Source organism: Balaenoptera ricei, chromosome 16 (assembly GCF_028023285.1).
Source record: "Balaenoptera ricei isolate mBalRic1 chromosome 16, mBalRic1.hap2, whole genome shotgun sequence".
NCBI classification, from domain to species: domain Eukaryota; kingdom Metazoa; phylum Chordata; class Mammalia; order Artiodactyla; family Balaenopteridae; genus Balaenoptera; species Balaenoptera ricei.
Window position 1 is genome coordinate 61,254,000 of NC_082654.1, and position 15,149 is coordinate 61,269,148.

The 15,149-nt window shown below is 40.2% G+C and overlaps 1 protein-coding gene across 16 annotated transcripts in view; it reads left to right on the top strand.

The window, feature by feature from the left end:
• The window catches only part of USP54 (ubiquitin specific peptidase 54), a 152,223-nt gene that overhangs the window by 97,203 nt on the left and 39,871 nt on the right, over nucleotides 1-15,149 (top strand). For 15 of the 16 annotated variants that reach the window (XR_009497993.1, XM_059900141.1, XM_059900138.1 and 12 more), the window contains exons 4-9: nucleotides 9,367-9,501; nucleotides 11,062-11,175; nucleotides 11,315-11,397; nucleotides 11,822-11,927; nucleotides 12,040-12,186; nucleotides 13,905-14,054. Coding sequence is in view for 14 of the 16 variants with exons in the window: in XM_059900141.1 (XP_059756124.1) it covers nucleotides 9,367-9,501; nucleotides 11,062-11,175; nucleotides 11,315-11,397; nucleotides 11,822-11,927; nucleotides 12,040-12,186; nucleotides 13,905-14,054 (735 nt within the window). In the remaining 2 variants the exon portion in view is untranslated. Of the gene's footprint in view, nucleotides 1-9,366; nucleotides 9,502-11,061; nucleotides 11,176-11,314; nucleotides 11,398-11,821; nucleotides 11,928-12,039; nucleotides 12,187-13,904; nucleotides 14,055-15,149 lie in introns of those variants that run through there. The other variant, XM_059900137.1, reaches the window with a different exon arrangement.

Here is a 15,149-nt window from a genome sequence, read left to right on the forward strand (position 1 = left end):
AGCATGGGCTCTAGGTGCACAGGCTTCAGCAGTGTGGCACGTGGGCTCAGTAGTTGTGGTGCACGGGCCCAGTTGCCCCGTGGCATGTGGGATCTTCCAGGTCCAGGGCTTGAACCCACGTCCCCTGCATCGGCAGGCGGATTCTTAACCACTGCGCCACCAGGGAAGTCCCAATATTTTTGTTTTTTTCTTCTGCTCTATGAACGTCTGCCAATAGTCCTGTGCCTTGTGATCTTCATTGGTACCATAGTATATGTTGCATCCAGTACTTTTTGGTGGTTTGTACACAATATTTATGATAATCCATTTCTTTTGGTCCTGTAAAATATACTGTTTTTTTTTTTCTGTGTTACTTGACACTAAGTCCCTAAAGTAATTACAGCCTCAAAATCTTGCATGCAAATTATTAATGAAGAATTTGTGTTAGTTTGTCTTTCTGCTTACTTTGAACCGCAATGCCTTTCAACTCTGACTTAGCAAATAGAAGAGATTTGTAGGGGACTTCCCTGGTGGCGCAGTGGTTAAGAGTCTGCCTGCCAATTCAGGGGACACTGGTTCGGGCCCTGGTCCGGGAAGATCCCACATGCCACGGAGCATCTGGGCCCGTGCACCACAACTACTGAAGCCCACGTGCCTAGAGCCCATGCTCTGCAGCAGGAGAGGCCACCGCAGTGAGAGGCCCGTGCACCGCAATGGAGAGTGGCCCCCGCTCACCCTGCAACTAGAGAAAGCCCGTGCGCAGCAGCGAAGACCCAGCACAGCCAAAAATAAATAAATGAAAACATAAATTTATAAAAAAAAAAAAAGAGATTTGTGTGCTAATTACCCTGTCCCTTATAAAATACCAAATTTATTCCCATCTAGTATTACTGTAAGATTTTTCCTGACCTAAATTGTTGTCATGCCTATAGCCCAGAGCTCTGATTTATTATTCATATTGAGTCTGCTCTTACACCCTGGCCCCCAGGGTATGACTTGACTTTGGTATTGGTTTATTTATTTATCTCTGTCCAGAGGAGGAAATCCGTCCTCTGTACTTAGTATGCCACAAAGATTTTGTTCTCCTTCCAGGGATTGTACTAGAGGCTTTGCAGTGCCAGGATGTAGGACAGAGTGTTTTTTGTTATAGACAAAGAAGAATGCTGCATTGATTGATTAAATCCAACAAACCTTCTCAATTAGTGATTTTTTTTTTTAAGGATGTTAGTATAAGGAATAAAAGCCAGGGAATGGTGGTGGTGATGGAGGTAGGTAGGGAGGAAATAGGTTTTTGTATATAGGAGTCCTGGAATGAAAGTCTGTACCTGTAGAGCAGTAAGACTGTTGTGAAGGGGCAGGAAAGTCTGTGTTCTGCTGATAGCTCACTTGTTAATTGGGGGGCAATTTGAGAGCTCAGGGAACAAATCTCTCAGTATTTTTTTATTGTGTACCATGTAGCTGTTCCTCTACTGGGGACTGAAGCATAAACATATCGAGTAAAGTGGTATAAGGAATTAGTCTGGTCATTTTTTTGTAGACTGTAGGAATGGAAGGTTCTTCATTGTCCTACAGTCATGGCCACTATCAGAGAGGAGTAAACCCATTATCCTAGACTGGCTATTTATTTAAGCCAGGAAATTAGATTTCTAGTATGTTACCTGGAAATTTTAGCTAGTAATAAATAGCCCTCACATAAGGAAGGTATGTCCTTATGTCTAATGCACCTATCCATTTGAATTGAACTTCCTTGTTCTGCTTATCTATGTGATGTGAACATATTTGTGTGGTCTTTTGGTTAACCTTTCTTAAAGTTGTATTAGGCTGTACCTAAATATTCTTCTTTTTAAAAAATTATTTTATTTTTGGCTGCCATGAGTCTTCGCTGCTGTGTGCGGGCTTTCTCTAGTTGCAGCGAGGGGGGGCTACTCTTCGTTGCGGTGCGCGGGCTTCTCATTGCAGTGGCTTCTTTTGTTGCAGAGCACGGGCTCTAGGCGTGCAGGCTTCAGTAGTTATGGCTTGCGGGCTCTAGAGCGCAGGCTCAGTAGTTGTGGCGCACAGGCTTAGTTGCTCTGCATCATGTGGGATCTTCCTGGACCAGGGCTTGAACCCCTGTCCCCTGCATTGGCAGGCAGATTCTTAACCACTGCGCCACCAGGGAAGCCCTGTACCTAAATATTCTCGACTAATTTAATCATTGACATAACTTGGATAGTATAAAACTCAGGCTCTTATCCTTTTTAAAATTCTGGAGTTCAGAATTTTACATGGTATTTCAAATAGAGGGGTATGACTACAAGGAAAAATATAGCAGATCATCATGATTCTTTCCAGAGTTTATGGCAGAACCTGAAACTTACACAATCTCAAAATCTTTGTGCATGTCCAGAAGGATCCCCCTTTTTATTTCCCGTGTGGGGTAAGTGGCTATGATATTGATTCTTAAAATTTGATTTGAATACTGTTGGTAATCTTTAAGGTCCTACACTTTTGATCTTGGCAAAAATTCCAGAATGACTGTTACATTTTTATAAATCTCAATATTAGTTTATGATCTCCAACTAAAAACAATACTGTTCCCTGGTGAATTTGGCCTGTCTCTGTGTCTGTCTGTCCAGTGTCTTGAGGTCTTGTTTCTCTCTGTGTCTCTGCCTTTGTGTATGTGGGTGTCATTTTTGCCTAGGTAGCAGGAATGCGTGTGAAAGGTAAGTTTATGATGGTCTTTTACTTCACTACTGTAAGTCCAAGGTATTGGGTTATAAATTGAATGCAAATAAAGCCCTAAACTCATGGAGAGATATGGTATTGGTAACTGAATTTAATTTAAAGGGACTGATATAGGATATGTGGGTAATTTTCTAATTAGGAAGTCCAGAAGGTAGCTATTTTAAGACATAAGGTTAAAGAATCCCAAGAGAGAAACTGGCCAGCTGTTCTCTGCCTTCTCTTCCTGGAGCAAGATTTTCTGTTAAACTGACTGGATACCTTTTTCTGAGTGTGGTAATGGTATTATGGTTAAGTTTTTTTTTTTTTTAATGATTTTTTTCAGTTTTATTGCGGTATAATTCACAAATAAAAATTGTGTAGATTTAAGGCGCACAACTTGATGTTTTGATGTATACGTATATTGTGAAATGATCACTACAATCAAGCTAATTAACATAGCCATCACTTTACATAGGTACCTTTCGTTTTGTTTTGTTTTTACTGCATAAATGTCACTTCAGAATTGTCACTGAATTGTCACTAAAGTTGTTATATTTAACAACCTTAATTTGAAGAACACATATTTGGTCAGCTCATAGACTACAGGCCTTGGGAGTTGCAGCTCACACTTGTCAGGGGAGATGTAATCACTGATTCTGTTATATCACAAAAAAATCACTGAACACTAGAGAAAGGGTTTGTTATATGGTTATGTTTTAAACAAAAAGGGTTCTTATTTTTTAGAGGCATATCCTGACATATTTACAGATAAATAGTGTCTAGCATTTGTTTCAAAATGATCTGGGAGGAGGGGTAAGTGGGTGGGTGGTATATATGAAATGAGATTGGCCACAGGTCAATAATGGTTGAGGGGCTTCCCTGGTGGCGCAGTGGTTGAGAATCTGCCTGCCAATGCAGGGGACACGGGTTCGAGCCCTGGTCTGGGAAGATCCCACATGCCGTGGAGCAACTAGGCCCGTGAGCCACAATTACTGAGCCTGCGCGTCTGGAGCCTGTGCTCCGCAACAAGAGAGGCCGCGATAGTGAGAGGCCTGCGCACCGTGATGAAGAGTGGCCCCCGCTTGCCGCAACTGGAGAAAGCCCTCGCACAGAAACGAAGACCCAACACAGCCATAAATAAATACATAAATAAAAATTTAAAAACAGGAGCTGTTGTTTAAAAAAAAAAAAAAAAAAAAAGGATTCCTTCTTAAAAAAAAAAAAAAAAAAATAATGGTTGAGGATGGATGATAGGTACATGGGAATTTATTGTGCTATTTTGTCTACCCTTGTATGTTTGAACTTTTTTGCAATAAAATGTTAAAAATCCAGTGGTACTGTTTTGGATGCCAAAATGGTAAACATTTCAATATTCTTTCCCCTCTTGAAAGAAAACGTTCAACATTCTTTTGAACATACAAATCTAGGGTGAAAGTTCTATTTTCCAGCAGTCAGTGACTCTCAAGGAGTAGCTCCTTTATTTTCCTTTCAAAGGGTTGTGTTTACAAACAGGCTCGATTGGCCACATCTAGTTTTATGATTTATTTAGGTCTGTGATTTACAGGCGGTGTGGAAAAAAAGGGATAGTTATGAAAGCCAAAAGGATAGATTTGGGAAGCTTAGATCAAGGAGAGAAACTCTAAGAATTGAGTTAGTAGTAGTGTATAACATGCGTCACGCCTTTGTAGAGGTGTTGCTGGACACCTCTCAGGGATGAGTTGAACTGCTGACTGGGGCACTTTTCAAAGACCTTGGGCCCATAAAGCATCAAATTTAGTGACAGCCCTTTTTCTTGACCCGTATCTTCTCTACTCATGAATTCTTTTTGATGCAAAGCTAGGAAATTCTGAGAGAGAAATAGACAGCTGTTCCCTGCTTAAAGACAGTCTGTTTTGGGCTTCCCTGGTGGCACAGTGGTTAAGAATCTGCCTGCCAATGCAGGGGACACGGGTTTGAGCCCTGGTCCGGGAAGATCCCACATGCCATGGAGCAACTAAGCCTGTGTGCCACAACTACTGAGCCTGCACTCTAGAGCCCGTGAGCCACAACTACTGAGCCCGTGTGCTGCAACTACTGAAGCCCGCACGCCTAGAGCCTGTGCTCCACAACAAGAGAAGCCACCACAATGAGAAGCCCGCACCTGCAACAAAGAGTAGCCCCCGCTCGCTGCAACTAGAGAAAGCCTGCGTGCAGCTGCAAAGACCCAACACAGCCAAAAATAAAAAATAAATAATTTAAAAAAAAAAGACAAAGTCTGTGTTTTAGGGGGAAAAAAAGGAAAAACTTAAGCAACAGCTGCATTTGTAGATGACAAAGCACAAAGACTTTCTGTCTTTATGGCACTTTTATTTACGTGGTTTTTACTAATCCAAATAATTATATGCTCCTGTGGGTAGAATTGTTTGCTACTTGATCCAAGAGAGATGGATGGGGAAGCACCTGCTTTTAGTCATTAGTCTTGTTGCTTTTGCACTGCATCCAAGAAAATAGTTAACAAACAAAAAGTAATTTGCCTTTTCCTGAGAGTGAAAAGGAAGACCTCTTTGGTTTCACTCTGTGAAGAACAGCAGAGAGAAACCTCAAAGGTGGGTTTTTTATTTATTGAAATGAAACCATCAGGGACCCCACAGGGGAAAATGATTCCTGGGTTTTGGTTCTTCCTGCCCTTTCTCCCTCTCTGCCATAGAACTCAGCAATTGGAAGAATACCAGTTTTTGTTCCTTATTGGTGCTACCACCTGTTCTTATTGCTGAACTAAATGTTCTTGGCTTTCTTTGGTGTGAACAGGATCTCCCTCTGGGAAAGGTGGGAGGAGGGTGAAAAAGGGAACAGGAGGAGGCCCATTCCTGCCTTGTGCTCATGTGAGAGGGACACACAGGGGTTAGTGTGCTGCCCTAACAGAGGGGCTTTGTGCTACAGCTTCTTCCAGAGCTGCGGCTCACAGATGCATGCTGGGCAGGCTCAGGCTGCTTCATCCCTGATACACTTGCTTCTTCCTAACAATGGCAGAGTAATACCAGTAACAATAATTAAAATATTGAATAGGAAAATAAAGAAGATGCAGGCAGAGGCTATTCTGAATACATTCAGATACTCAGTGTGTGTGGAGAAAACTGTTTGTAATTAAGAGGTTAAAAAAAGAGTAGCATGGAGATGATGCCACTGAACACAAGAGCCAGATCTGTTGTTGCATATCCACTATGGGCGCAGTCAGAGCTCTGACTTTTAAGTCTTTCTTTTTCTGTGCTGAAACCCTTGTTATCTAGGTCATGGGAAATCTGCCTCTCTTGAATACAAGCAGCAGAATAGAGAAGAATTTCTTCCTTTGTACCTAGACCTTAGAGACTGGGGAGGTAGCTCAAGGTAGAAGCCTTTCTGACTCTCAAGGCCCTTCTTCATACGTCAGTGGCAGGCAGTAACCTAAAATGAATCCCAAATAGAATGATTATAATAACAGTTAACACTTAGATAGCACTTTCATATGGTCAGACTTTAGTCTAAGATATAAGTAGAAAGATAGATAACTTATTTAATCCTTAAATAATCCTAGGAGGTAAATACTGTTATTAATTCTCTTTTAGTAGAGGAAACTGAAGCGTAGAGAAGTAGGTAACTTGTCCAAGGTCATATAGCTGGTAAGTAACAGGGCTGGGATTTTGAACCCAAATACTATGGTTCCAGAGTCCATACTCTTAACTATTACTCTGTGCCATCTCTCAGTGGATCTCTGTCCTTTCTCAAACAGGGTCATCTGAACCACAGAACACAGAAAGTATTTTGAGTGACTATTTTCTTAATTCTCTCTAGGATGGTAACATAACTAGTACTCTGCATAGGAGAGAAGTTAATTCATTAGGAACTGTTGATGCTTTAGAGTATTAATTCTTGAGGAAACCCAGTTGAGAGAAACTAAAGGGGCTGCAGTTTGCATTTCTTGTGTTTGTACAGAACTATCCTGAAACTAATTTTCCATAGGTTTGTCTTGGAACCGGTTTTAGACTCTGAACAAAGGACCAAACCTCATCCATCCCTTGCTCTAGAGGTAGAGCCTTTGTCAGCATTAATGTCTTACCATTAACAGTTGAGAAGAGTGGCAGGTTGGGATATGATAGTGGTTACCAAGTTTTGCAAAGCTGAGGTGACTTCCCTTCAGCATATCATTAAGTGTTCAGATCACCACGTGTAGAAGCAGCCACTACTTCTTTTCCTACCTTCCTTTTTCTTTTTTCTTCACATTTCCCCAAGTTTCAAAATCCCATTGGTCACTTGGCAGATATCCAGTTGCCCTCTGGGAGTGTTTAACTGTGGACCCAGACCTTTACTTTTGGTCTAGTTTAAGGAGTCACTGATAGACATTCTTCTACTTCCAGCAACAAATTATGGAAGGTCTTGCTCTGTCTTTACCTGATCTTATAACAGACTTGTTAAAACTTTCTAGGTCACTCCAAAATAAAGTAATTATAATAGATTTCCCCCCAGCCCCATGCTTATTAAGCAATACTAAATATGTTTTTCTGTTGCTGCCTCCTCCACATCATATGGAATTGTTTGTAGGGAAATAATAGCAGGGTTCACAGTAAATTGTTCTCAAGTTGCTGTAGGGATAGATGTTCAGTGTGTATGAGGTGGAATGATGCTAGTAAGAGAACAGCGGTCTCTTGAAATTAGCAGAACAAGGTTTAGTCCCCTTTTGCTTGAACCAGTTGTGTTACCTTAAGAAAAATTTTCACCTTTTCTAGGTGATTCTTTATCTGCTTAAAAAAAAGAGAAGGGAGTTAATATTTTCCCTTAATAAGATCTAACCATATAAAATCATTCATTCAAAACTAGTTGTTGATGGCCTACATGCCATTACTATTATAGATGCTGGGAGTGTAGCAAGGAATTAAAGGGCAAAAATTTCTGTCTTCATATTCTAGAGAGTACAGTTAGACAATAAATAAGTAATATACATGGTACGACTGCTGGTAAAAGTGCCAAAGGGAAAAATAAAACAAGTAAGGGTGGGAGGTTTAGAAAGAGTGAGTGGAGCTTGCAATTTTAAATAACATGATCAAGAAATACTATATTGAGAAGGTAATATTTGGGTAAAAATCTGAAGGGAATGAGTGACTGAGCTACTGCAAGTAAAACGTCAAGTAAAATGAGGACCAATAATTAGCCATTCTAGGTTGGTGGGACCTCCTATTCTTAGCTCACATAGGTAGGTTTATAAAAGTGATCTCATTTCTGGTCTCATTAGTAAGTCTGAAAGTAACCCTGGAATTTTTTTATATGAATAAATTACTAATGAGGATTTCAAGCCAGTGACATTCTTTGGCATGTTGACATGTAACTCATTGTTGGGTGAGTTGTTTATCTGGGTGGTTTAGTGTGGATCTGGGCCATGTGATGTCAAGGAGCACATTCTAAAATCTCTGTGTGGAGGGTCCAATACCGCTTGAGAAGGACACCTCAAAGCATGTGCCACTTGTTTCCACTCTTTGTTTCCATTCTCTGGATATCACATTCAACATTGTTTCAGATATAGGTAAAGATGGAGGAGATAGATACATTTAGTTACACCAAAATTAAAAACTGCTGTGCTTGAAAGATACCAGAAGACTAGAAGAAGGTATTTGCTGCAAGTAGTACTCACAGAAGACCCAGAAAAACTAAATGTAGTTAGAAAGACTAAAATTAACCAGTCTGACTGTATTAATTGCTGACAAGGATATGGGGAAATTTATTTATATTCATGCACTGGTAGAAGTTTAAGTTGGCATAGCCTCTTTACAATAGCAAAAAATTGGAGACTGTTAAAATATCTGTCAATAAAGAAATGGATAAATAGATGTGATATAGTAACATGATATAATACTATACAAATGGATAAATAGATGTGATGTAGTAACATGATATAATACTATACAGCAGGGGAAAAGGATGAAATATATGGGTAACCTCAAAAAGAATGCTGAATTTTTAAAAAAAGTAAAATTCAGTGTGATACTTTTTACGTAAACAAAAGACACACACACACAAGCATACTATGTATTATTGAGGGTTATATACATACACACACACATATATACACACATACAAATATATGTAAAAGTATTATAAACAGAAGATTGTGCAACAAACTCATAGTGAGTGGCTGGTCTTAAAGGGGACTTTAGCTTTATCTGTAGATTGGAAGTAAACATGATAGAATGTTTATTTCTTAGTGTTAGACACGTAGGTATTTGTTATATTATTCTTTTTACTTTTGGGTAATTTTATAGTAGCTAAACAATTTAAAAGAAGGAGCCAAGTTTCATACGATGAGCCCCCAGAGAATAATTTACCAATTCAGTGACATATAATTTATCTTTATTTATTGTAGACCATCTACCTCTTTCTATATCAGAGGAAATGAGGTAACTGCATTGCATTAACTCATGACAACGGTCTCTCCTAATGAGTCCTTGATGGTATCACACTCAGACGGAAGAGCAAGGACCCTTATTAGCACATATCATGCCCTTTATTATGAGTCTTGTTTTTTTACTTTTTTATAACTAACTGCAAGCATATCAACTCATTCAAAGTACATTTGGCTCCATAGCTGTAAGCGTGGAGATCCTAGCATGACACACTGGGATGCATAGAAGCTCAGTAACAGCCTTGTGCTTTTCCCCTTGTCTAACCTCTTCTCTACAGGGAATCTTTAACCAGTTTCAGTGCAGTACTGAAAAAGTGCTTCCATCTGACACTCTCCGCAGTGCTCTGGCAAAGACTTTTCAGGATGAACAGCGTTTCCAGCTGGGAATTATGGATGATGCTGCAGAGTGCTTTGTAAGTGCTGGCCTCTGGCCCTCTTTGATATGGGGTGAGACTGTGGATGGTCTCCATCAGGGACTGGCTACTTTACTGTGCTCCTGGTCTCTACAGTTATAACTAGGAATTTCCCCACTTTCTCTGAGTTGTTTCTGCTAATAAAGTATGAAGTGCCTAGTGGGTTTATTCTTTTTTCTTCAGGCTTAGGGTAGTTTTGTGCTTGCCATCACACAGAACAGTAACTCTCACCTTCAGGGGAGACAAGGCCCATTAAAATACAAATTTCTGGGCCCAACTCCCTTGAGTTTCTGTTTCAGTAGGTCTGGAGTGGGTCCCAAGAATATCTCTAACAAGTTCCTAGGTGATGCTAACGCTGATGCTGCTGGTCTGGGGAGCACAGTTTGAGAGCTCCTGCATACTAAAGAGAATTAAACAGAGAACAGCTGAGTCCTTAGCACAAGTGTGATGTGCTATGTAGATGGCTACTTTGCTCCCAGTGACTTTTAGTAGAGGACCCAAACTCTTCTCAACTCTGGGTTCTGTTCATCAACCTTCAAAAGACTCTATGCAACCATTAAACAATCTGAGTGATATACGTCCTATTATAGGGTAAAATATAGGCCAAAATCAGGGGTGCCCCTGAGAAACTGGATCACTGATTTATTGCTGGTAGGAATGAACAATGGCATAGCCACTCTGGAAAACACTTTGGCAGTTTCTTAAAAAACTAAACTTGCAAACTACCATATGATTCAGCAGTTAGATTCCTGTACGTGAATCCCAGAGAAATGAAAACATATGTTCATACAAAAACCTGTACATGAATGTTCAGAGAAGCTTTATTTGTGATAGCCCTAAAGTAAAAAAGCCCAGATGCTTTTAATGGGTAGATGGTGAAGCAAACTGGGGTACTTCTATATCAGGGAATACTGTGCAGCAATAAAAAGGAATGAACTGTTGATTTATGTAACAAGTTGAGTGATCTAAAGGGAGTTACAATGAGTGAAAAATGCAGTATCAATAGGTTATGTACTGTATGATCTCATTTATTTAACATTCTTGAAATAATAAAATTATAGAGATGGGACAGCATGTTAGTGGTTGCTAAGGGTTAGGGTTGGAATTGAGTGGGTAAGGTTTTAAAGGAATAGCAGAAGGGAGCTTTGTGGTGATGAAAGAGTTTTATATCTTAATTGTGGGAGTGTTTACATGACTATACATGTGATAAAATTGCATGGAGCTACACATACACCCGAATGAATGTATGTAAAACTGGTGAAATCTGAATAAACTCTGTGGATTTTATTGATGTCCATTTGCTGGTTTGGATATTGTACTATAGTTATGTAACATGTCACCTGTGGAGGAAACTGGGTGAAGGGTACATGGACCTCCTGTATAATTTTTTTGAAACTTTCTGTGAATTTATAATTATTTCAAATTAAAAATTAAAAAAAAAAATCAGAGGTATTCGTACCTTCAAGGAGGATTGCTGTTTCTCTGAGTAAACTGCCAACAAATTTGTGCTTTTGTTTGTTAAATATTGTCGATGTACTGCTTTTTGTCCTTCCCTATTAGGAAAACCTCCTGATGAGGATTCACTTCCATATTGCTGATGAAACCAAAGAGGACATATGCACTGCCCAACACTGCATCTCCCACCAGAAATTTGCAATGACGTTGTTTGAGCAGGTGAACTCTATTTCTATTCCCATCACTTCTTAGACCTTTTCTTCAAGAACACTTTATCCTAGGATGTAGGATGTCAAATGGGTGCCAAAACAGTTAATGACTGTGGCTGCTTGTTTTGCTTTTTTCTCCCCGGGCTTAGTGTGTATGTACTAGCTGCGGCGCCACTTCTGATCCGCTGCCTTTCATCCAGATGGTGCATTATATCTCCACTACTTCCCTTTGGTGAGTCTTATAGGGTTCTCTGTTTGTATACTTAGGCAGTTCTTCAGTTGACTGGGTTTTAACTGAAGGCACCCAAATAGCTTGTATCCTTATTGCTGAGTATTTGCTGTATTGTAGGAACTCAGAACAGTAATTTAAAAATAACCTGTGTTCTCCTTCTTTCCTCTCCCATCTGTCCCCTTTTCTTAGTCTCAAGTTCTGGCCAGCAGACTGGGAGGAGGAATGGGGATTCTATGAGCTTTGGATTTGGGGACAGGCAGGCACACTTACTCTGTGGGATACTGAGGCTGGTCAGGATGAGGGGCTTTGGCATAGTGGGCAGAGGAAGAAAGCCAAACATGTGAGTTAGGAATTTGCATGAATGATTTAGCTATAACCCTGTACAGCTCCCAACATCATCCCCCTTCAATTCCCCATCTCGAAGCAATCAGGCTATTTGTATGCTGGAAAGACGAGAAAAACCCTCACCAAGCATGTTTGGTGAGCTGCTGCAGAATGCCAGCACCATGGGGGATCTGCGGAACTGCCCGGTGAGTTAAGTGAGGGGTGGGGTTCAGAGTGGGGAGGGAAACCCTGAGATTAGTGGAATTGAGGCAGAGTCAGTGGGCAACATTTCTCACTAGCATTATATATGTATTTCAGAGCAACTGTGGAGAGAGGATTCGGATTCGCCGTGTGTTGATGAACGCTCCACAGATTATCACAATTGGGCTGGTATGGGACTCGGACCACTCAGACTTGGCAGAGGATGTCATTCACAGCCTGGGCACCTGCCTTAAGCTGGGTGACGTGAGTGTTAGTTACCTTTATCTCTCACTTGGAGTTCTTGTAACCTACTATTGCTCAAGTGCAGTGAACTCTGAACACAAAGGTATATCCTAAATGACAATATTAAAGAGTTTTGAAAAAATATATTGTGTGTATCTGTACACATACATGTGCATGCATGTACATGCTCACATACCTCCTTTGCGTAGGTGGCAAAGGCTTTTTGGAAGATATGGGATGATCTTGGCCTTGAAAGACAGGATGGGCAGAGCTTAGCTACTGGTAAAACAAGTAATTCATAGAGTTATCATATGCTCTACTTATCATTAGTTAATACCAGTGTAGAATAGGGAAGAGTATTCAACCATGGGAGGTAGTAAGGTCAAAGAAGTGAGCAGTCCTGAGTAGTTCTGCTATGGGAGGTGAAGGAGGTAGAAGCTGATGACATGAGTCCTAGAATATTAAATTCATGGTAGGAACCAACATCTGCTGAGAAGGTAATGAAGTGGCTTGGAAGAGAATTCTAGTGGAAACAGACTTCAGACGTGGGCTGTTTACCTTATCAGCGGCATGCTCTAGTATAGGTACAGCCTATACTTCTTTTTCCTTCAGTTCAAGAGACGAGCCAGAAAGTCTGTGGTTTCCTTTCTACTGGTTTCCCTCTGGGATGGTCCTGTGACTAAGGAGATCCCTTGTTGTTTTTTAATGTCATTAAGCCATGGTTGAGAATAAGTGAACCATCTGGGATCTTACTTTAGGTCTCCTTGCCAAGGAGTCTCTGACATAGTAGGCTATGCACAATAAAATGTCATTTTTCTAAATTTCTATAGCCTACATATTCTGTTCTGTTCTAGCTTTATTTTTATGATTGCTTTTTCAACCAGATTCCTCAAGGCAAGAGTCCTTGCCTTCAAATATTTTGTATGTCTCTTAACACCTAGGACAGTGCTAGATATCTAGGAATTGAAATGTTGGTAACTGGTATGGTGGGATTGCTCCCCCTAAGTGCTTTCTTACCTTCTACTTAGTGTCTCAACAGGAAATTTATATTTGTGGCACCAGCTGATAAATAACCTTTGAAACTTGAGAATGTTTTGTTTTTGTTTTATTTTTTTTTGACATTCCTGGCTCATCTTAGAATAGGCCCCAGCAAGAAAATATTATTAAACGGTATGAAGAGGACTTCCCTGGTGGCGCAGTGGTTAAGAATCCGCCTGCCAATGCAGGGGACACGGGTTCGAGCCCTGGTCCAGGAAAATCCCACATGCTGCGGAGCAACTAAGCCTGTGTGCCACAACTACTGAGCCTGTGCTCTGGAGCCCGTGAGCCACAAATACTGAGCCCACGTGCCACAAGTACTGAAGCCCATGTGCCTAGAACTCATGCTCCACAACAAGAGAAGCCACCGCAATGAGAAACCCACACACTGCAACGTAGAGTAGCCCCTGCTCGCCGCAATTAGAATGAATGAATGAATGCATGAATGCATGAATGAATGAATAAATAAATAAATAAAATAAAAGTTATGAAGAAACATCACCACGTTACCAGTTTGGCCACTATCTCTCTGACATTTCGCTAAAATTTTGCCTTTTTGTGTTCATTTCTGATGATTAATATGGATTAGCAAAAGGAGAAGCAAGTCAGTACCTTAATGAAGAAATGATGGAGTCTGCTGAGAGATGATGTGAGAGGGCTGAGTATGTGATGGTTCTTTCCTTTCTCCTCTTTCCCCACAGCTGTTTTTCAGAGTGACAGATGACCGGGCCAAGCAGTCTGAACTGTACTTAGTAGGAATGATCTGTTACTACGGCAAACATTATTCTACATTCTTTTTCCAAACAAAGATCCGCAAATGGATGTATTTTGATGATGCTCACGTCAAGGAGGTAGGAATATTCAAGTCCTTCTTGACGTGTTTGGTGAATGGAACAAAAAACTATGGACAGTTACTTGTCTTCAGTGTTTCATTTTCATAATTTTAATGTCTGTCTGCCTATCTATTGAATTTATGAGAGTGTCAGTCTTGTCTTTCCCAACAGACCAAGTTCCTTGAGGACAGGATCAATTTATCTTCTATTATTTTCTCTGAATCACCTCACCAGCATTCAGAACCATTCTGAATTTATAGTTGAAAGGGCTTTTTAAAAAATATGTTAATTCGTTGATTTGAGCGAGAACAATCTAATGCCTCAAATTAGGTTATAAGCTTAGCACAGAGTTCAGAATTCCAAATCTTGTAATTAACAGTGGGTAATACTTTGTCCCAGGGCTGCTATAAATTATTCTCTGATTGTTATCTCCCTGAAGTACTCTATCACGGATTAACGTATTTGGGGGCTAGTGTAGAGAAAATAAGGCTATAATGATATTTAAAGCTGGAAATTTGGTACTATCTAAACCACAGAGTCTGTGGCTGAAGTAGTTTAGGTGATCTGTGTGAGTTAGGAAGCCTCTTGTGATAAGGTTAGCAGCTAGGAGACTGCTGACTATAATCTACACCAACCCATGGGCCTTACGTAGTGTCCTCTACAAATAGTAAAGTCTTTGTTAAATTCCCTGATTCTCTTCTTCATCTCTTTTTTACTGTTGTAATCTTGGGCAACTTATGTAAATTCTTTGAGCTTTAGGTTTTTCATTTGAAAAATAATGCCTGCCTTATAAAATATTAAATCAGATTTGTATGTAAAAAGCATATAAATGTTTCAGTTAAAATGATAACTCAGTTATACATTTACTGAACATCTATTATGAAATAAACACTGTGCCAGTGGTCTGACTCCAAGAACACACCATCTAAGAATGTGACTGGATCAAACTTAAGAGAGAGTGAGTTTGGGGATTTGATTGGATTGTTGTTTCCATGGCTATTCTGTCACTTTTTTCCACTGCCATGGCAGCGCTGAATCCAGCACAAAGCTAAGGCTGAGAGGTTCAGCTGTGTATTCTAAGCAGTTTGACATTTTATGTCCTGCCTTGTGTGA